At 36.6% G+C, this 22,143-nt stretch overlaps 2 protein-coding genes across 2 annotated transcripts; one reads left to right on the top strand and one right to left on the bottom strand.

Annotated features, from left to right (window-relative positions):
• The first annotated feature begins 3,179 nt into the window (after positions 1 to 3,179).
• Positions 3,180 to 9,213, top strand: LOC137739143 (dihydrolipoyllysine-residue acetyltransferase component 3 of pyruvate dehydrogenase complex, mitochondrial). The gene is made up of 19 exons (XM_068478650.2): positions 3,180 to 3,672; positions 4,372 to 4,453; positions 4,819 to 4,895; positions 5,095 to 5,189; positions 5,284 to 5,324; positions 5,911 to 5,966; positions 6,052 to 6,126; positions 6,260 to 6,352; positions 6,527 to 6,781; positions 6,871 to 6,943; positions 7,138 to 7,226; positions 7,439 to 7,524; positions 7,608 to 7,683; positions 7,996 to 8,063; positions 8,145 to 8,211; positions 8,291 to 8,386; positions 8,474 to 8,576; positions 8,649 to 8,744; positions 8,856 to 9,213. Exons 1-19 carry the CDS (start codon positions 3,634 to 3,636, stop codon positions 8,924 to 8,926), a joined length of 1,638 nt encoding a protein of 545 aa, XP_068334751.2. The 5' UTR covers positions 3,180 to 3,633; the 3' UTR covers positions 8,927 to 9,213.
• A 4,600-nt stretch (positions 9,214 to 13,813) lies between these two features.
• LOC137738805 (putative 2-oxoglutarate-dependent dioxygenase AOP1) lies at positions 13,814 to 15,548 on the bottom strand. The gene is made up of 3 exons (XM_068478280.2): positions 14,871 to 15,548; positions 14,439 to 14,763; positions 13,814 to 14,331 (listed from the first exon to the last, which is right to left on the bottom strand). Exons 1-3 carry the CDS (start codon positions 15,239 to 15,241, stop codon positions 14,095 to 14,097), a joined length of 933 nt encoding a protein of 310 aa, XP_068334381.2. The 5' UTR covers positions 15,242 to 15,548; the 3' UTR covers positions 13,814 to 14,094.
• Positions 15,549 to 22,143: the final 6,595 nt, after the last annotated feature.

The following is a 22,143-nucleotide window of genomic DNA, read 5'->3' as shown; positions in this document are numbered from 1 at the left end:
CAGCTCATTGATGAATTTAGTAGCTACTTGTAAAAACCAAAATTACCATTGGTTGTCATCAATCATTGATCCCATATTCTTATGTGCATGCACATGCATAAAAGCTTTTCATTTCTTTGGATATCCATTGCATCTTCAAGGACATTACACTATTTCTTCCAGGATAGTCATAATTAAGAGAATGTGGATCTTAACCTTCTTTGGAGTGTTATAGAGCTTGGATTATAATCTCCACTTTTGGGAGTTGAGTCATTGGAACTTATATGTCTATCATGTTTCATGCATGAGATATCAAAATTCCCATGTCTGCGGATTGTCCCTTTTGGGACATGTATCTATACAGTGACTGTCATGCTTCCGGCATGCAACATTTATGCTTTGGGAATGCAATAGTTCAGTAATGTCATATTCTTTTTCTTTCAAATAACTGAACCTTCTGAATCTAAAGGCCTGCCACGCTTCAAGCGTGTAATAGATAAATCATTTGCTATCACATTATTTTGTCCAACGAAGATATCAATTCTTGTAGGCACATTTGTAGCAAGTATATTGATTTTATCACTTTCGTTGCATTATTCAATTATTCTTACTTCATTTTCTCATTGATTGCTTCGTGAGTCAAAATAAAACAAATTCTCTTGGTTTTTCTGGAACGGTCTTTTCTCATCATTCTTCTGGAATGATATTTTCTCATCGTTCTTCTGGAACGATGTTATTTTCTCCCCTTAACGGCGGGAAAACTATCTTATCAAAATCATAGTCCGTAAATTATGCGGTAAATATATCCCTAGTCAAGGGTTTCAAATATTGAATGATAAATGGTGAATCAAATCCAACATAAATTCCCAGTTTGTATTGATGCTTTATTTTAATACGTTGTTGCAATACAACAGGCACATTGATAACATAACCAAAAACTCGTAAATGTGTAATGTTTGGCTGGTGCCCAAACACGGGTAGTACTGAGAAATATTGATGGTTGGCAACTGGTCTCAACCGAACTTAATAATGAATTATGTAAAATGGTATGTGCCCATCTTGCAATTTCTTTTTCATGAGCAGAGCGCGGGTAATCAATTTCATCTGCTTAATAAATGTTTCTACTAAAGCGTTTCTGGGTATGAAGATGAGGAACATGGCGTTCAACATCAATGCCCAATGATATGCAATAATCATCAAGACTTTGAGATGTAAACTCTTTAGCAAATATGCATTATATCATCATTTACATACATCAAGGAACTTCTGGTTCTTATTTAATAGCCTATGAATTGGGACTCTCATGACCTTTATTACAATTAAGTTGTGGCACTTCGGCTCTTCAAACTTAAGGTACTTATCAAGAAACTTCATGTCTGATCTTGAGGATCTAGGGACTTCATGTTTGATCTTTTTGCATGATAAAACTTCAGGTCCAATCATTTTATGTGATGAGGATCAAGAAACTTCAGGTTCTTATCTGATTAAGGAACTTTGGGTTCAATATGCACTCATCGTAACAAAAAGAAGTACAATAAATAAATTAAAGCAATATGCGGTAATTCCAGTCATGGTAAATAAATTGATTTTAAGTAAATAAAACTTGTGACAAGGGCTTTGATTTAGCACCATTCACATAAACATCAAAGCTTTAAAGCAAAGGGTAATAATTCTACCCACTATAAATAAATAGAACTTGTGATAGGGTTTTAAACCAACACCATGCACATAAATATGTCAAAATAGAAAATGCAATGATTAAGTCCTCATCTTTTGCTTCTTTTTTTTTCTTGGTCTACCATTTTCTTTTATTTCATCCCTTTTACTTTTATTATTATTTCACAGTTCCAAGTCATTTTAGTTATCCAGGAAATAATAGTAACAATAAGTCCCAATTGGTGTTCCTCCTCTGGTGAATTTTGAAAAAGTCGAAACGGGTTCCCATAAGTTTTGGAGTCAAGAGTGTCTATAACTTATGAGAAGATCAAACTGTAATATATTTAGTTCACATTTTAGTATGATATGGATAAGATGATACCGAACAACTTTCGTGAATAAACAATTTCGATATGAGCTACTGAAATGGAGTTTTGGTACTCATAAGGTGCCTGTCCAATTTTCTGCTGAAATTGGAAACTGGTTTGGTATTTTAGGCATCTGCGATGATCGCACTGTTGGAATTTTCTGAAAATTTGATATGTTGTAGGTACTGGGCAGACGAACAACTTTGAAGGAGAAAGTATTTCAATCCGAGGTTTGTAAGTTCGAGTTCCGAGGCCGTTTACATGGCTGTTAGATTTTCTACGAATTTTGAGTTTGTACTCTTTTGTTTCTGCAAAGGATGATATATAGTCATACAACAACATATATATATTTGCTTCAAGGAAATCAGTAATACAAAGATTTTATGATGAAATGAAAAGATTTTCTTATCTGTGAGATCCCAGGCAACATAGGTGAACAAGATTTGTGGCTTTGTGCTTTCCACTGACACGAGAGCTTCTCGTGCTGATAACATGTTGTAAAATCGATGGTGTGTGCAGTGGAATAAATAAAAGAAGACACAAAATTTACGAGGTTCCTCTACAGTCAGTGTGACTGGAGTACATCCTCAGAGCAGCAACGGTGCTTTCTTTACAATTTAGAATAATAAGAGTACAAAATAACTCTCTCTATTATCTCCTCTCCTCTTCCTCTCTTTTCTCTCTTCCTCTTCCGTGAGCCTTGTGGCTTCTATGTTTTTGCTCTCATCCTCAACATTCCTTTTTATAGGCACATATGATAGTGCTTGCTGCCTTGCTGTCAGCTATGCTACAATGTTCTAAAGTGGTTGATATAGTCATCCATTACATCATTTAATGGTCAGCTATCAATGTTTACAACATGTATCTAATAGAACGACCAAACTATTAGGTATCAAACTTATTATTCGTTGCAATTGAACTTAAAACTTCTTTGTTATGATTGATTTTTCATTGTATCTAAAAACCAGTCACATAAATTTACTATTTCTCTCAAATTATAACACATTTATTTTAACTATTATACCTTAGATATAAGACACATCAATTATATCATTCACTCTTATTATAATACGTAAATTAATATGTCCTGTGACTTGTCTCATAGATATCCATAAACAGATTCGCTTCTTATAATTTATACATAACAATGAAAGCTCCACGTTTATTCCTTTCCTTATTGTAATTTCGGCCGCACTAAAATAGTATCATTTGGGCACAATATACTATGCAGCAGACAGCTGACAAAGACGCACCTACTCAGATCCGAGGCACTACTTCTGCATTGAGTCTACTGACTTGAGCTTAAAGGGTTAGGTAATTCCAGAAAGGCGGGCGCCCACCCACCTCTCTCAACCAAACAAATCCAAAAAGCCCAGCCCAAACTCTTCCCCTTTACCTCTCCTCCTGCTTCATTTTCTTTCACCCTCTCCCTCGATCGCACAATCGTATTTCACTCATTACACAAATATTTAGATTTATATACACACAATTTGCAAAGTCAGTGCGACCCCTGAACTCATTGGGTTCCTCTTCCGTCGCAATCCCATAAATTTCCAATTTTTTTTCGAGTTTTTTGGGTTCGCTGGTTTCTTGGGTACTGTTTGTTTGATCGGTTTGATACCGGAGAAATATGACTTACGCATCTCGTATCATCCACCATTCGAAAAGGGTGCGCCTCGGTTTTCACCATTTTTCCTATCTCTCGTGAATTTTGTTTAGGCATTGATTTTCTGGGTTTGTAGCTTGTTTGGTTAATGGGTTTGTTTCCAAGCACTTGTTTTACTGTTTGAATTCTACAAAGCTTGAATCTTGGTCTTGTTTTGTATTGGATTTAGTATTCACTTGAAGATTTATATTCTATAACTGGGTTTATACTTCACATTAGCATTTCATTCTTTTTCGGGTTACTCCAAGTTTGGTAGCAAGTAGGTGTGTGAGCATATAAATGGAGGTAGTGTAAATTTCAGACTTAATCCTCAATTGGGTAATTTAGGAATACTATGTCCAGGGTGTTTTTACTTTGAATTTCTCTAGTATCAAAATTGTAGGCCTCATGCTTTATGGAATATAGTTTTTCGGTGCATATTTTGACATAAGTTTTTGAATTCGGTTTAAAGTTACCATGATCCCATGACCAAATGGTGATTAGAAGCTTACATGGTCCATTTGAGATAGGGAATTAAAGTATTGCTCGTGCTTTGTTTTGTTTCCTTTTTATTTTTGGGTGCTTTATATCCTTTTTTTTGAGAAGATTTATTTCATTGATTTAGATGTATTTCAAGCATTAATCTACGAAGCTGATGACTCTCTGTTATCACGAAGTTTCTTTTAAAACTTAATTTTGTACTACATTTCGTGTTCACTGCAGTTACAGAATGCCCCCAACTTAGTACGGCAAGAGCAAGCACTCTTGGTTCGTTGGTTTTCACATGATGCTCAACCCTCAACTGGTAAATAAAGCTGGTCTTTTTTGTTATTTATTTACGTTGGTTTTTTTAATGTAAAATTGAAAACTTGCTGACCTGATGACTTAATTGCATATAGTTCTATCAAGAATGAGTGTGTAGGTGTGGATGAATGTGTATTTGTTTGACAACTATTTGTGCTTTCCTTATCATTCTTCATACATTAACAGATACCATATGAATTAAGAAATTTGATGATTTAACCATGAATCACATGTTAAAGTTTTCTTGTTGTACAATGTGTGTGGCATCATTTGAATGCAACTAGCCACTTGGATTTTTAATTATGCACATAAATGCGTCTGAAATTTTGTTTTGCCGACTTTAAGTGAGTTCAATTTTTATCTCAGATATCCTGAAGGCTCGTCACCCCAGTTATGTGCCTTCAGAAAGAGCAAGAGGTTCTAGGTCTTTCAGCAGTAGCACTGTAAGTTAAACTAGTTAAATATTAAAAATGTGCCATCTTTGGAGTATTTCTGTTCAAAGTTTTAAGTGGTCTATCTTTTCTTCTGGCCTTCTTTTTTTTTTTTTTTTTTTTTTTTAATCTAGTCACACACACTTAGAAATAAATTTTTACAAGTGAACTTTGTATCAGTTATAACACTATGACGTATCATCTTTTGCAGAAATCAGTGTCTGGTACATTTACCAGGGATATCTCAATGACAAGGAAACTAGGAACTTCAGTTTCTGAATCGGGATTCAACAAACTGCTTTCATGGTATGCTGTGCTAGATTTTGTTACTCTGTGTGTGCTTGCGCGTGCGTGTGTGTGGAAAAATCCGTTTTGATACATATATTTTTCCCTCTATCAGTGTGCAGGTGCAATTGAGCAGAGGCTTTTCATCTGATGCTGGTACACCTCTTGCTATTTTGCATCTCTCAAATTTCTTTATGTATTTTTGTGTCCTTGAGTGCACATTGCCTTTTGCATCTTCTAGTAGGTTAGTATGATGATGGACTAAATGTCGCTATAAGAGCTGCTTCAAGATACAAGTTTCTAGCATAGAGCTATAAGAACTTAACTATTTGTTCATAGATTTCTCAGGCTCGTCCTTGCTGGAAATTGAAAGTGTAGTATTGTCATCAATGACTGTGGCTTTGTTATTTTCGGTTCTTTTTTTCATTTCATAACTCTATTTGGATATTTTTAAGATTGAGGGTGGTCACTGGCCATTACGCTTCGAATACTGATTTTATGTATTACATTTTCTTGATCTCTGCTACTTTAATTCATAGAGAGATAGTTAACTTAATGTGAAACTATGATATATTGTGAATGTTTTATTTCACTAGTTTTGGGCATTGAAGTGCTTTGCATCCCCTTGCGAAGTGTGATATTCTTTCATTTTGCACTCTTTTGTTGGTTTGGCAATCCTCAAAAATGTTACCTTGAGTTATATGATCATCTAACTTATCAAGAATCATGTGCTGCCCTTCAGGCCTGCCTCCACACCAAGAAATTGGAATGCCTTCTCTTTCACCCACTATGTCTGAGGTACGTACTGTTTTGAGGCTTATTGGATTATCATACCTTTGAAATTTTACTGCTCCTTTCTAAGTCATTGTTTTATGATGTGTAGGGTAATATTGCTAGGTGGCTGAAGAAAGAGGGTGACAAAGTTTCTCCTGGTGAAGTTCTTTGTGAAGTTGAAACTGTAAGTTTTCTGTACTTTAAATCCACTTACCTGTGGCTTTGTTGATTGAGTAAAATGTACATATTGTTAGTTTTATGTGCTTCTTTTTATGATGGAAGCCTGACGTGTACCTCATATCCAATTACCTGTTAAGGATAAAGCTACAGTGGAGATGGAATGCATGGAAGATGGTTATCTTGCCAAGATTGTACGACCAGATGGGACCCAAGGGATCAAAGTTGGAGAGGTATTGATTGTAGTTAAGTTTTATAGGGCCTGGGTAGATGTATATTTCATCTTTCTTTTGCTTGTGCTTGGTGGTGTTCAACTGATTAATTATGGGGATAAATTAGAATGAATAGAAAGAAACATCTTGGCATGATATGAGCACTTTCTAATGGTTGATGGTGTTGGCACATAGGTGATTGCAATTACCGTTGAAGAGGAGGATGATATTGCAAAATTTAAAGATTACACACCATCGGCATCTGGTGCCAGTGCTTCTGCAGCTAAAGAGTCATCTGAGCCTACTCCGCCCAAAAAAGAGGTGGTTGCAGAACCAGTTACTTCCCCAGAGCCAAAAGTATCAAAGCCCAGTGCAGCTCCTGTTGCTTCCCCTTCTGGAGATCGCATATTTGCAAGTCCTCTGGCAAGAAGTTTGGCCGAAGAGCACAAGGTATGCAATGCAGAATTCTGTGGCTGAATTATTATCATTTGATGGTAGGAAGCAAATCATGCGCCATTTCTGACTTCTGTGTTTTCTAGGTTCCCCTCTCAAGTATCAAAGGAACAGGTCCTGATGGAAGCATTGTGAAGGCTGATGTTGAAGAGTATTTGGGTATACTTTTGTTACTCTTTGCTATTTTCTTTTGTTACTCTTTGCTATTTTATTGTTTACTTTTTGTTCATTTCATCTTGAACCTTTGTCTACCATAATTTTCTTCTGGTTGAAAAAAAATAAGAAAGGGTAATCCACCTGATGATTATAAACTGTGTTTGATCTTTTGCTTTTGTTTTCTCATGATTATGTAGCTTCTCGTGGGAAGGAAGCCCCTAAAGCTAAGGGTGCAGCACCTGCACCGTTGGATTACACCGATATCCCCCATTCTCAGATACGGAAGGTAATATTGGAAGTAATAATTGTAGCAATTCAGTCCTCACAACTATTCGTATTTTTGGTGCACCTGAAGTACTGTCTTTGAAAAATTTGAAGACGTTTCCTTGGTTTGCTTCACTTACACTTTTCAAGTACTTTTCATCTATTAATTGTTTAATCTCTGTTCTGCATGTAACTTTATTCTTTCTAAAGCTATATCTGGTATGATTTTTGCAGATCACAGCTTCGAGATTATTATTTTCAAAGCAAACAATTCCTCATTATTATTTGACAGTAGATACATGTGTTGATAGACTCATGGAGTGAGTATAAGTTTCTTGAACATTTTAAAAATTGAACTAACTGCATAACTCTTGGATATGTTTAACTCTTGTTTTATCTGCAGTTTGAGAGGCCAACTCAATGCATTACAAGAGGCATCAGGTGGGAAGCGGATATCTGTTAATGATCTCGTAATTAAGGTACAAGATTTCTTCACTGAATCTTTTTATCAGCCAATTATGTTACAAGTTTCCCCCCATGGTAAGACCAATGGAATTTGTGAGGTGCTTAAGTGCAGAATGAGATAACGGGTTCTTGTGATCTCTAGAGTTATGAAATGAAATCTAACTATTATCAAAATGACCTCTAGTCTATCAAAAAGGTGTCTCAAGGGGGAGACTGAGAACCCAGTTAGTTAGGAGTTCTTGTAAGAGAAAATAAAAATCAAGTATACTGGAGGTATATGGTACCTTTTGGACTGTGGATTCACTCCAGTGTAACTATTATTGCAGGCTGCTGCTTTGGCTCTTCAAAAGGTTCCTCAATGCAATAGTTCATGGACAGATGATTACATCCGCCAGTGAGTTTAGATACAAACATTACTAATTAAGTTTCCATATTCCACTTGAAGTAATACTTACTTTACGGTTTCTATTCTCAGGTTTCACAATGTTAACATTAATGTTGCGGTGCAGACAGAAAATGGACTCTTTGTACCCGTCATTAGGGTGAGTGATTAGCTTGGTCCTATACTGTTGAATTAGTTATAACAGCAGTTTGCCTGAGTCTATATTGTTAAATTTGTAGGATGCGAACAAGAAGGGACTATCCAGCATAGCTGAGGAGGTCAGGCAGCTGGCCCAAAAGGCCAAAGAAAACAGCTTAAAGCCAGAAGATTACGAGGTTGATAAAATTGTTCTATATTGTCTGCACTGCAGGTATATGATAGCCTTGTGGTTTTGATCGAACTTTGGTTTATTCTCTGTGCAGGGAGGCACATTTACTGTGACCAATTTGGGAGGTCCATTCGGCATCAAACAATTCTGTGCCATTATTAACCCTCCTCAGTCAGGCATTCTTGCAGTTGGATCAGGTAATATCGGGACATAATCATGTCTTCTTTGGACCATATCTTTATATTTATTCTGTGTTTGTTTCTGAGCAGCTGAGAAGAGGGTTGAACCTAGTTCCGGGCCCGAGCTATACAAGTTTGCTTCCTACATGTCTGTAACACTAAGCTGTGACCATCGTGTTATCGATGGTATGTCCATCTCTAATTTCTTTTCGGAACTGAATATGAAATCATTAAAACTACTTGTATGCATATCTGAAACATTATAACAACTTAATAACGCCATTTTCCCTTGTATAGGTGCAATTGGTGCGGAATGGCTGAAGGCGTTCAAAGGCTACATTGAGAAGCCCGAGTCAATGCTGCTCTAAGTAGATGGATTTTTCATCGTTTTCCCTTGTGTGATTAGTCAAGACAATGGGGGCTTGGCTTGAATGATGATATCCCAGGTGTTGTTCCCATTCTTTTGAGCTGGGCTTCTGATGATCGTATTTGTATAACTGAGGAAATCATTTTGTAGTGTTCATTAATTCAGATTTGGCATAGCTTTTGAAATAAAAGGGTTTCGATGATTCAGGCATCAGATTTTGGACGAAATTTTGCCCATATAGAGCGGTAATTGCCCGCTGTATGTAATAAGAAATTTGAGTTTAACCCATTTGTTTTGTTTTTCCTCAGATTATTGTGAATACTTTTCATTCATTCAAAGTACCTTATCATTCTGTACTAAGATTGAATACTAGATCATCACAATACTAGCGACAATAGACCGCAGTACTAAATGATATTTAATCGGTAAGGATAGTTTATAGGCCTGGTAAACGGGTCGTATCTATCATGTTCGTGTCGTTTTCGTGTAACACCTATTATCTTAATGGGTAAAGTGACCCGACCCGTTATGACTTGCTATGACCCGTTAAGAAAAATGTATTTTTTTTCTTAAATTTTCACATACCACACATTGCCACATAAATATTACTTCAAAACATTAAAACACATTTGTCGTTTAAGTGCTACATCTACACTTGAAAATAAGAGCCTAATAAACAAACATTCATACACTACTAGTCTATTACAAAATATTAAATGTGCAAGGATATACAAAATGAAAGAGTTTTTCTTTTCAAGGTTGTGAAGCCTTTCTCAAAAGTTTAAACCTTGCCAATGGAACTCAAAGCTTGCATATTATTCCTTTTACAAAATCCTCAATTTTCATCGATCATCATGACATAAGATTTTGTGGTATCCACTAGTGTAAATATTTTAAATTGAAGATTGAATTCATTCATTGTATTCATATAGGGTCAAGGAGTGTACCTGTAAAAAAATCATTAAAATCGGAGTTAAAATAACCGTTAAAACGTGATTTTTTGTTGATAACCGTCGAAAAGTTTTGTCTTATTACTTGATCTCTGAATGTTTGTTTTTTGCGATTTTTGGCGTATGCGATCTTGAAGCATATACAAACAAGTTTGATGGTTGGATCGTTGAAATTATTTTCGTAGAATGCGTATCCCATCAAAATGATAGATTCACTAACACTTAGAGTTTATTTATACTTTCATTAAGTATAACATAAGATTTTGTGGTATCCACTAGGGTAAATATTTTAAATTGAAGATCAAATTCATTCATTGTATTCATATAGGGTCAATGAGTGTAACTGTAAAAAATCATCAAAATTAGAGTTAAAATAACCGTTAAATCATGATTTTTCGTTGATAATCGTCGAAAAGTTTTGTCCCATTACTTGATCTCTGAATGTTTGTTTTTTGCAATTTTTGGCGTATGCGATCTTGAAGTATATACAAACATGTTTGACGGTTGGATCGTTGAAACTAGTTTCGTAGAATGTATATCCCATCAAAACAATAGATTCACTAATACTTCAGAGTTTATTCATACTTTCATTAGGTAGATTTTGCAGTATCCACCAGTGTAAATATTTTAATTGAAGATAAAGTTCATTCATTGTATTCATATAGGATCAAGGAGTGGAGCCGTAAAAAATCATCAAAATCGGAGTTAAAATAACCGTTAAAATCGTGATTTTTCATTGATAACCGTCGAAACGTTTTGTCCCTTTACTTGATCTCTGAATGTTTGTTTTTTGTGATTTTTAGTGTATGCGATCTCGAAGCATATACAAACAATTTTGAAGGTTGGATCATTAAAATTAATTTTGTAGGATGCATATCCCATCAAAACGATAGATTCACTAACACTTAAGAGTTTATTCATACTTTTATTAAGTATAACATAAGATTTTATAGCATCCACTAGTGTAAATATTTTAAATTAAAGATCGAGTTCATTCATTGTATTCACATAGGGTCAAGGAGTGTGGTTGTAAAAAATCATCAAAATCGGAGTTAAAATAACCGTTAAATCATGATTTTTCAATGATAACCGTCGAAAACTTTTCTCTCATTACTTGATCTCTAAATGTTTGTTTTTTGTAATTTTTTGTGTATTCGATCTCGAAGTATATACAAACATGTTTGATGGTTGGATCATTGAAATTAATTTCGTAGAATGCGTATCCCATCAAAACGATAGATTCACTAACACTTAGAGTTTATTCATACTTTCATTAAGTATAACATAAGATTTTGTAGTATCCACTAGTGTAAATATTTTAAATTGATGATCGAGTTCATTTATTGTATTCATATAGGGTCAAGGAGTGTACCTGTTAAAAATCATTAAAATCGGAGTTAAAATAACCGTTAAATCATGATTTTTCGTTGATAACCGTCGAAAAGTTTTCTCCCGTTACTTGATCTTACAATGCTTGGTTTTTGCAATTTTTGGCGTATACGATCTTGAATTATATACAAACATGTTTGACGGTTGGATCATTGAAATTAGTTTCGTAGAATGCGTGTCCTATCAAAATAATAGATTCACTAACACTTAAGAGTTTATTCATACTTTCATTAAGTATAACATAAGATTTTGTAGTATCCACTAGTGTAAATATTTTAAATTGAAGATCGAGTTGATTCAATGTATTCTTATAAGGTCAAGGAGTGTAGCTGTAAAAAATCATCAAAATCGGAGTTAAAATAACCATTAAATTGTGAATTTTCATTTATAACCGTCGAAAAGTTTTGTCCCGTTACTTGATCTCTTTTGTTTTTTGCAATTTTTGGCATATGAGATATCGAAGTATATACAAACATGTTTGACAGCTGAATCATTGAAAGTAGTTTCGTAGAATGTGTATCCCATCAAAACAATTGATTCACTAACACTTAAGAGTTTGTTTATATTTTCATTAAGTATAACATAAGATTTTGTGGTATCCACTAGTGTAAATATGTTAAATTGAAGATCGAGTTTATTCATTGTATTCATATAGGGTCAAGGAGTGTAGCTGTAAAAAATCATCAAAATCGGAGTTAAAAGAACCGTTAAATCGTGATTTTTCTTTTTATAACTATCGAAAAGTTTTGTCCCGTTACTTGATCTCAGAATGTTTGTTTTTTGCAATTTTTGGTGTACGCGATCTCGAAGTATATACAAACATATTTGACGGTTGGATCATTGAAACTAGTTTCGTAGAATGTGTATCCTATCAAAACAATAGATTCACTAACACTTAAGAGTTTATTTATACTTTCATTAAGTATAACATACGATTTTGTGGTATTCACTAGTGTAAATATTTTAAATTGAAGATCGAATTCAATCATTGTTTTCATATATGGTCAAGGAGTGTACCTATAAAAAAATCATCAAAATCGAAGTTAAAATAACCGTTAAATCGTGATTTTTTTTATAAGCGTCAAAAAGTTTTGTCCCATTACTTGATCTCAGAATGTTTGTTTTTTTCAATTTTTGGCGTATGCGATCTCGAAGTATATACAAACATGTTTAACGGTTGGATCATTGAAACTAATTTCGTAGAATGCATATCTCATCAAGTTCAATGGGGTGTGTGTGTATATATATATTTATTAAGTAGATTTAAATCTATTTATTTTGTACGTATAATTGACCGGTACATGGAGTAGTACATCACGTGTCAGTATAAAAATAGTGTGATATGTGTGATAAAAAGTTAATAACTTAAAAAAGTAAAAATTCTCACCACTTCTATTAAAACACACGATGTACTATTTGTGTTCCCCTTACAATGAAAAATTTCTCAAGAAAAAAAGGAGAGAGAGAAAGGTAAATGACGTACACGTGTCAGGAACACAGTTGTCGAATCTTATCCTAACAATAACAAGTGCACACTTGAGAGATCACGGTGGAAAAACCCACCCCACTAGTAGCAAGCAAAATTGAATATACCACTAGGTCCCATCTTTCCCTCACTTTTTTGTTTCCTTTTCAGCTTTTTTTATAATTTTCATTTTTCCCTTCCTTTTTCTTCAAAGGGCGGCATGATGCATATTAATTATTATAGTTTTTAGGGGTATAAAATTTAATTTAAAATTTAATATATATATATATAATTATTATAGTTAATATTTTGGGGGTATAATTATTATTATTTTGCTTATCGTGTATCGTGTTACCCACGTGTATACCCGAACCAACCCATTATCTTAACAGGTGCTTATCGGGTTACCCAATATCGACCTAATTCGTTATCGTGTCGACCTGAACATCTGTTAATTTCGTGTCGTGTCGTGTCAGGTTATCGGGTCGTGTCAGGAATTGCCACGCGTAGTTTATATGAATGGTTCTTATTGATTTTGCATGAAAATTAGAGAAAATGTTTCAAATGCCTGGTATTCAAGCAAGTACCTAACGTGTCATAGAAAAAAAGTATAGATATTGAAAAATGTATCATTTCCTTCAACTTATGTAATGACACGTGGACTGTGAAGTATATATCACCTCTAGGTTAATGGAGATGAGGATAGTTAGTAGGGACCATATAATGGAGCAACTCACAAATGTGCTTTAAGGATGACAAATAACTTTAGCCGTTGGATCAAATTTCAATGGCCCAGATTGGTGGCTCATGAGGATTTGGTGGAAGAGATCTGGAAATGAACCCTTTCCATTCAATGGACCCATCAATGTACCCCATCAAGTCACGGCTTTTGAGGATTGGAAGAATCTGAGCCAACTATAAAGGATAGTTGGTTCGATCCAGCTTTATGTTGACGACAGTAGTCATGGATGAGACGGGGTTCATGGAAGGAATTGTAGGATAGAGTTTGAAACATAGCTAACTCTTCGTGGATGAGAGTTTAGATGAATTACAAACGGTTGAAAGTAAACGGAAGAAGAAATAGAATATAACTATAAATATTATTTTATTAAACAAGATTGTCAAGACGGATACAACCGAATGACCACATCTTGAATGACTTTTTCCAATACCTGACGCCGTTACAATAGAAACCAAGTTATGACTTGGTCCAACACACATAGGGCAACAATAACGATTTTGATGCTCAAAAACATTGAGAAATCAAGTAATGAGACATCAGCCTATCCTAAGACAGGGGGAAAAAACGTAAATACAATTCAGTTTAAAGGGGAAGTAATATTACGAAAAGTAAACTAAAAATAATCAAACTCCGCAGAATGCCTCCGGTGTGCACTCAATTCCATTTTTCCTTTGTGCTTCGATATACTCCACTTGGTCTAGTGACTTGTAACGTAAGGGGTGTTCTTCGTCCACAAGCTCCTTGGGTATAGTTGTTACCCCTATCTTTAGAGAGAAAAATCCAACCGAGTATCTTGCCTCATCATTTTCTCTTACGTTGACTCTATGTCTACAAGCCCGTATTCTGCCGTTACTCCATACCTATATTAACCAAAGAAAATATTAATTAGACCATGGAAACTTCCTCTAAGTAATGCATGTGGCAATATTAATTGTGTTCGTCAATTCAAAAGTTGTCACGTACATACCTTAAACACATCACTAGCTATGAAAAGGAAGGATGAAGGTAGATGTGGATCGAACATTATCCACTTGTCATCGTCCGTGTTTATCTCCAGACCGTTGACATGATTTTGATGAAGAATTGTGTTGAAGTTCTTGTCAGTGTGACTCGCTAAACCCACATCGCTTCCAGCTTTTCTGGGTTCTTTGTATTTAGCAAACTGGATAAAGTGACAAGTAGATCGAATGTGTTCGTCGTGGTACTTCTCCATACCGTAGTTTTCGAATACCATTCTTGTTACAACATGATCAAGCTCCATCATCACCTTTGCATATGAATCTACACTATCACTGGCCAAAAAAATAAATAATTGTTAGTAAATAAGTATTAATTAAGAAAATGATTAAGAGTAACAAGAGCTATAATTCATGAAATGAAAAAATGGTACAATACATACCGGAATTGATCATTTTGGTTAGGCCAGAAAAGATGTGTAAATTTCTGAGTTTCTTCTGAGTGTGTGGGATTCTGAATCCCCAAGCTCTCATGAGCAGAATTATATATGAAATGGCCACAGAATGGATTCTCTTCGTATCGGTTTTTGGCTTTGAGTTCGGCAGGGAAGTCAAACAAGTCCTTCAGTGCACCAAAGACGGTTTGGTGGAGCTCAGCAGAAACTTTATCGGGCATTATTGCCATGAAACCACCGAGCTCTTCCAGTGCACGGCAAACCTGCCGGCGGACGGAGAGCCAAGAACTTGTCCCTGGCTTCAAGCAGTCCTCTTTGGAGAAATCTATCACCGGAAGAAATCCATGCCCGGTACCCATGCAACCCTTTTGTACCTTTTCTTCTGATTGGCTGCAAGGTTTTGAGGGATCTAATGGATTATTCTTCTCACTACGTTCAGTACTGTTGCATCTGGCTATGGCAAGAAATGGAATTTATAGGGGTTTCTTGCTCAAGGGGGATTAATTTATAGGGGTTTCACGTTCAATTTTGTAGATTTGCAATGGCAACGGACAATAATAATACATACCTCTAGAAATTAAATCGATCTAGAAAGAGATTTTGCAAATCAGTGAAAAGATTGAGGAAGTTGGGGTGGCTCTGTCAAGTGTAAATGCCAAGAGTTGTAGGTGCTACATAATGACACCAAGAGAGTTATAGATACCGTAATTTTGTATACTTTCATCCAATGGAAGTGAATATAATTATATAATATTCTTTGCTAAGAACAGGAAAATACTTGGAGGAAGCATTTTATTTTTTTGGTGAAGGAAGATGGGAACTAGTTAAGGTTAGAGAGTCGTGCTGATAACGTGTTATAAATAGGCAAAAGTTAGAGAAATAACCTTTGTTAGGGACATGAGCGAATCATGTGCAAAATATTTTACTACAAATTTAGTAGCTATAATACAAAAGAATGGTAGATAAAGAGAGGGAGGGAGAGATACTTATATTATTTTTTTAGTTCTTTATTTCGCGATGTGTATTTTGATGACACAGAGTGCTCTATTTATAGAGTCACAGCCGTGATATACAAATGAGGGAAATCATTGCTCCTTTTGACAATATCACACCTCCACTACACTATTCTAAAGTCTTCTCATCTTATGCCAAATGAATGTGGCCATTCATCCCACTGATTTTACCACTCCCCCCCCTTGGATGCCCACATACAACATCAGTTGTCTCGTTAAAACCTTACTCAGAAAAACCCAGTGGGAATAAACCATAGCGAAGGAAAAAGAGTACAAATTTATCTGGATTGTTGATATAGTGTTAAGTATGCTTATGTTGTCTCATTAAAACCTTGATAGAAAAACCCAATGGGAAAAATCCTAGTCGAAGGAAAAAGAGTACAACATGCATGTATCATGGATGCTCCCCTTGATATGTATCGCCCCCTGATTCTGCATTCTTCAAATTTAGCTAATTGGTAAGCTGATGTAATCCGATACTTTGTATTAGTTTCTGAAACGTGCACTTTGGTAGAGATTTGGTGAATAGGTCTGCCAGATTTTCATTGGAACAGATTTGTCTGGTTTCAATAACTTTAGTTTATCAAAAAGGTGTCTCAAGGGGGGACTGAGTTCTAGAGATAACTAGAACCCAGTTAGGTTATGAGTTCTTGTAAGAGAAAATAAAAATCAAGTATACTAGAGGTATATGGTACCTTTTCGACTGTGGATTCACTCAAATGTAACTATTATTGCAGGCTGCTGCTTTGGCTCTTCAAAAGGTTCCTCAATGCAATAGTTCATGGATAGATGATTGTGGATGCAAATTTCCGCCTTCTTGATCTTGGACAAAATTGCACCTACAAAACAATTAACACCTTAGGTTAAGGCCAAGAGCCTCACGTGCCCATGATGAATGGGGGGACTTTGGCAGAAGAACCTTCGATGCCAAAGTTAGAATTTAGAGAGAAAAAGTGTTTGGAGAGTTTTTGGAGTTTTACAAGAGTGTGGACTTAGCTTTTTAGAGAAAATAGGGTTATATATATAGGGAATGGAGGTGGCCGGCCCTTAGAGGTTTTTTGTGTGAAAATGGGTGATTTAATTGCTGATTAATGGATTAATTAGGAATTAATCCATTAATTAGCCAATTAATCTCCATTTATATGAAATCATTTGTAGGTTATGAAGTAATTACCTAAGATGAGGATGGATGAGATAATTTGGAATTTGTTACCTATTTTGGACACTCTTGGCTTGATTAAAGAATGATTGTCCACTGCTCGTGCGTAGGACAACTGGTGTGTCTCAGGGGTAACTTTGTCCTTTTTACCAAAAATCCACGTGTCGCCTTGTGATTATTTTTAGCTCCACAATGATTACATCTGCTGGTGAGTTTAGATACAAACATTACTAATTAAGTTTCCATATTCCACTGGAAGTAATACTTACTTTATGGTTTCTATTCTTAGGTTTCACAACGTGAACATTAATGTTGCGGTGCAGACAGAAAATGGACTCTTTGTACCTGTCATTAGGGTGAGTGATTAGCTTGGTCTTGTATTGTTGAATTAGTTATAACAGCAGTTTGCCTGAGTTTACATTGTTAAATTTGTAAGATGCGAACAAGAAGGGACTATCCAGCATATATGAGGAGGTCAGGCAACTGGCCTAAAAGGCCAAAGAAAACCGCTTAAAGCCAGAAGATTACGAGGTTGATAAAATTGTCCTATATTGTCTACATTGCAGGTATATGATAGCCTTGTGGTTTAGATCGAGCTTTGGTTCTCTAAGCAGGGAGGCATATTTACCGTGACCAATTTGGGAGGTCCATTCGGCATCAAACAATTATGTGCCATTATTAACCCTCATCAATCAGGCATTCTTGAAGTTGGATCAGGTAATATCGGGACATAATCATGTCTTCTTTGGACAAAAGTTGTCTTTATGTTTATTCTGTGTTTTTTTTTTTTTTTTTGAGCAGCTAAGAAGAAGGTTATGTTCAAGCAAAGATTTCTCTGGAGAAGGATCTTTGAATGTGTAGTCGGGTTATTACTTGTTGATGTGCTATAAGAAGAGGAAAAAGTTAGTTCTGAAAGGCGTGCCACTAACTAAGTGTTAGTCGCAATCAAAACTAACTAAGTGCTAGGCGTGCCACTGCTATCTCAGTATAACAGATGTAGAACAAGTGTGTTTTTAGTTGATTACTTGCGCCCTAAGTTACTTGGACTTCTTGTTATCAAAGAATTGTCATGGATGGGTTAAGTCCACATCAAGTTCTTTTTCTTGCCTTGTAAACAATGACATTTAGTTCATAGTCTTGTATGTTCAAATGAAGGGAGTCCATACCCCTTTAAGCCATTTACGTGGTTCTAGATTGATTTTAATGATAACATATCCATTAAACTAACCAGATCTAGATGCAAATGGAACTCTTAAGATAGGAAAACTGATGGAAATAACTTGAATACATACTAGAGAATGCATTAAGTAATATATCTACAAATTAAGAAAACAAACAAAGAGCCTCGGGCAAGATTTCACCTTGTCTGGCAAGGTTGAACCTCTTGCAATCGCTTCTCTTTGAATTAGCAGGGGTTTAAATGCTAAAAAGGGATGGATGGTAAACAAGTTTACACAAGGGAATTGATACTACACCACTGAGGGAGATAGCAAAGCTTTAAATTGGACAAGAGATAGCTTGTTGCTAAAAAGGACTGAATCTGGGTTGATTTCAGCTTTTGGATGCAAATCTGGCTTGAGAGCAGAGTTTGTATGTTTGTTTGTTTGATTGGTTGAGTGTCCTTGTCTCTAGGGCCTCTTCCCCCTTTTATAGGCAATTTAACCCGACTACTGTAACTTTGTTCTTACCCGACAGCACTTGGAGGGTAGTAAGTCATTAGCTTTTTACTTGGAATTCCACTAGAAAGTATTCTTTGGCTGGTAGTAGGTTAGTCTCCATCACTTGTCTCTTCAATGGTAAGCACGTGGCTTGTATTTGGTTGAGAAGGTTTCAATTTGCCTTTGGGCTCAGTGCTGGGCTTCGAGCAAGTCCCCTTTTAGTTGGCATCCTTGGGCTTTCATTCATTCAAATCCAATGTTCAAATATTAAATAGCCGTCACACGACTTCACTCGGGACTTACACCATTTAAAACAGTCGTTGTTAACTAAACCTTTGCACTAACCCACGAATTCCATCGTTAAGTAACCACTTACTATATAATTTTCACTTAAACCCTTCGGCTAAATACCTTAGCAACTTCAAACCTTCGAATTCCCAGAACTTCCCAGAATTCTCAGAGCCTTCAGACTTTCCAGAAACTTCTCTCGTTCTTCAGTTCTTGCCCCATAATTCCGATTTTCTTCCTATCTTCTCCTCAAAATCATCCAATGGCACCCAAAGTTGCTTGAACTCAATCTTTTTGTGAGACTGGTGAGGAGATTTCCACTATGCGCTGCTTGCTCAACGACCTTTATCGACCTCGGGCAAGCCTGCATACTGAACTTTTCTTCGAGGAGGGATGAGTACATTTCTTGGGGCTTGCATGGACTTCTCAAGTCCCTGTAGTTGTAAAAAACAATATGCCCAAGGAGAATTGGGACCCATTTCAAGCTAAGTCGGGCTTTTCGTCTTCTAAATGGTTAAACCACCGTCGTGGCTTCCCACTTATGAAGGATGAGGCATGGACACAATGGATAAACGAGCTTGAGCCCATCTTTAAAAGGAAATGGATGAACAATGGAATTTATGAGCCGGTAATGTTGTCCAAGTCGATTGTGATTGCTAAGCCCGAGCTTCTCACTATGGCTCTTCTCTTTTGGAACTCAGGCACCAATACCTTTGACTTTAGGATAGGCCCCATGTCCCCGACCATCTTCGATATGGCGTAGGTCTTTGAGCTAAGGCCCTCAGGCAGGGTTATAGATGTTACCCATGATTGGGCTCCCCCTTCTCGCCCGACCGCTGAAAGCACGGGTAGCTCTGCTCCATTTTGGGTAGCTCTACTCTATTTCTTTAAATGGAGTATAAACCCTCAACCTTCAAGAGCTACGAGACCTCATTTACAGGCTTTATCCTGTTTACCAACCTCATTTACAGGCTTTATCCTGTTTACCAAGAAGGAATTTGGCCCCTCTTTCTCCAATGCCAATAGAGATTAGGAGCATATGTATTTTCTCCTCTCCTGGCTTAACAAACACATCTTCCCTAATAAATCTAAAGGAGTGAAAGTGGAATGGATTCCATTAGTAAAAGCTCTTCATAACTTTGACGATGTAACCACGGGCCCCTTCCTCCTTGCTTATCTCTATCATCTCCTGTATGAGATTACCAAGGGTGAACCATTCGAAACCAACCTTAATGGTCTAACTTAGATGATCCAGCTTTGGCTTCAATGTTATTTCCCCAAGCTTCAGGTTCCCAACCTTGAATTTCCAGAAGGAGTGGCCCTTGTCCGAATCCTCGTTGAGGCCTTTCCTACCAATCATTCCACCTTCTACTGCCTCTACTTCTTTGGAGTCTGCAAGACTCGGGCAGACCTGGAATGGGGAGCGTCCTTGCTGATGAGATATCCTTGGTTCTCTGATCAAGCTTTCCAAAATGTTTTTGGAGAAGACACTAGCCCCTTTTGTAGATAGAGATTTATCAGCTACATACAACCAAGAGACCTAGCTTGGGGAGTAAGGCGAGACCGATATGAGCTCGGGCTGGAGGTTTACCACCCCAACTTCTGTGCTAGACAGTTGAGGTTTAGACAAGCTATCCCGGTGCCATTTTTCGACTCCGTTCATTGCAGCACCTCCTATCGTCTTCACTTTCCACAAGAAGTCACATTCCAAGCTGCTCGACGAAGTCTTGAGGTACTGAGCAAGGTTGCCTGAAAGCCCATGGCCTTGAACTTCGAATGCACTTCAAGCTCTTCTTCTTGGTGGGAAGCAAAATGGACTAAGAAGTATGGAAGAGACTTACGCGAAGCTCATGACCGTTTCTTCAAGCAACTCTTAATCAAATCCTATCCAAAGCCAAATGAGGTTGTAAATTGGAAGGAAATGAATCATCAGAAGAATCAACTCCTTCTGATAGGTACCTTTTACCTTTTTTAACTTGTAATTTCATGAAATTTCATGAATCTGCTTTCTTCTAACACATTTCTTGGTTTTCTTACACTTGCAGCCCAAGGCAACTCCGCAGAAATAGACATCGGGCAGGATGAAGAGGTTGGGGATGCCTTTGTCCTTCTAGAAGCCTCAGCTGAGGCAAAGAGACAAGGCGTTGGAGCACGAGGGGAATGAGGGAGCCTATAGTCCCTGAGATCCACGTGGTCTTAGAGGTAATTAGCCCATGGGCTTCTCCTCATCCAGCAACCATTACAGAGGAGCTTCATCCTTTTACTCAAGACCCTGCTCAGGTATAGAAGTACCTTCACTTCTATCTTCTTTTCCATAACTTAGTTACTGACGTTTGTTCTTTCTTTTTGATATTTAGAGCATCTCCAAAGGAGATGTCAAAATTGCCACGTAGGCATAAAACATTAAAAAATGGCAGCAAACTCTCTCCAACCGAGCCTTCAATTTCTTAGGTGGCACTGAGTCATTTGAAGGCAAAGCCTTTTGATGTCAAATTTGACAGCAGATGTCAAATTTATTAAATGATATTTTAATTGATTAATATAATATATAATAAATGTCGTTATATTTTTTAAATATTTGATTGGTTGCCTTAATCATTGAACTCCACAAAAAGATAAAAAATTTATTATTATATAACATTATTATTTAACATATCGGGTGGAGCAAAATATTGTACAAAATGTCAAATTGCCACATAAGCTATCAACTATCATTTTGATGTTTAAAATTTGACATCTCATTTGGAGATGCTCTTATAGGCCTTTGGTGAGGGTTCAGGCACAATTCCTCCTTCTCCATTTAGTGGGAGTGATCCCCCTCCACAACCAAAAGTCATTACCCTTCATTCCAAGGCCTCATGCTCCATTCAGGTATATTGACTTCTCTCATCTTACCTTTCTTCATTCTGAATTGTAGTCTTTCTCCTAACTTTGTTTTTCTTGATTTTGCAACAGGGCCCTGGAGATGACTCATGCAATTTTCCTCCACGTCTGGTGTGCAAGATGAAACTTCCTCAACCTCCTTTAGCTTCTGGGGTCACAAGGATTCCTATCCCTAGGCTTAAGAAGAAGATTAAGACCACCACTGCTCCTACAATCATCACTACTCCCACTTCTCGGGCTTCTCCCTCTGTTGAGACCTC

The sequence above is a fragment of the Pyrus communis genome, chromosome 9 (genome assembly GCF_041283825.1).
Source record: "Pyrus communis isolate YQ-2024b chromosome 9, ASM4128382v1, whole genome shotgun sequence".
NCBI classification, from domain to species: Eukaryota; Viridiplantae; Streptophyta; class Magnoliopsida; order Rosales; family Rosaceae; genus Pyrus; species Pyrus communis.
This window is presented reverse-complemented; position numbering and strand designations above follow the sequence as displayed.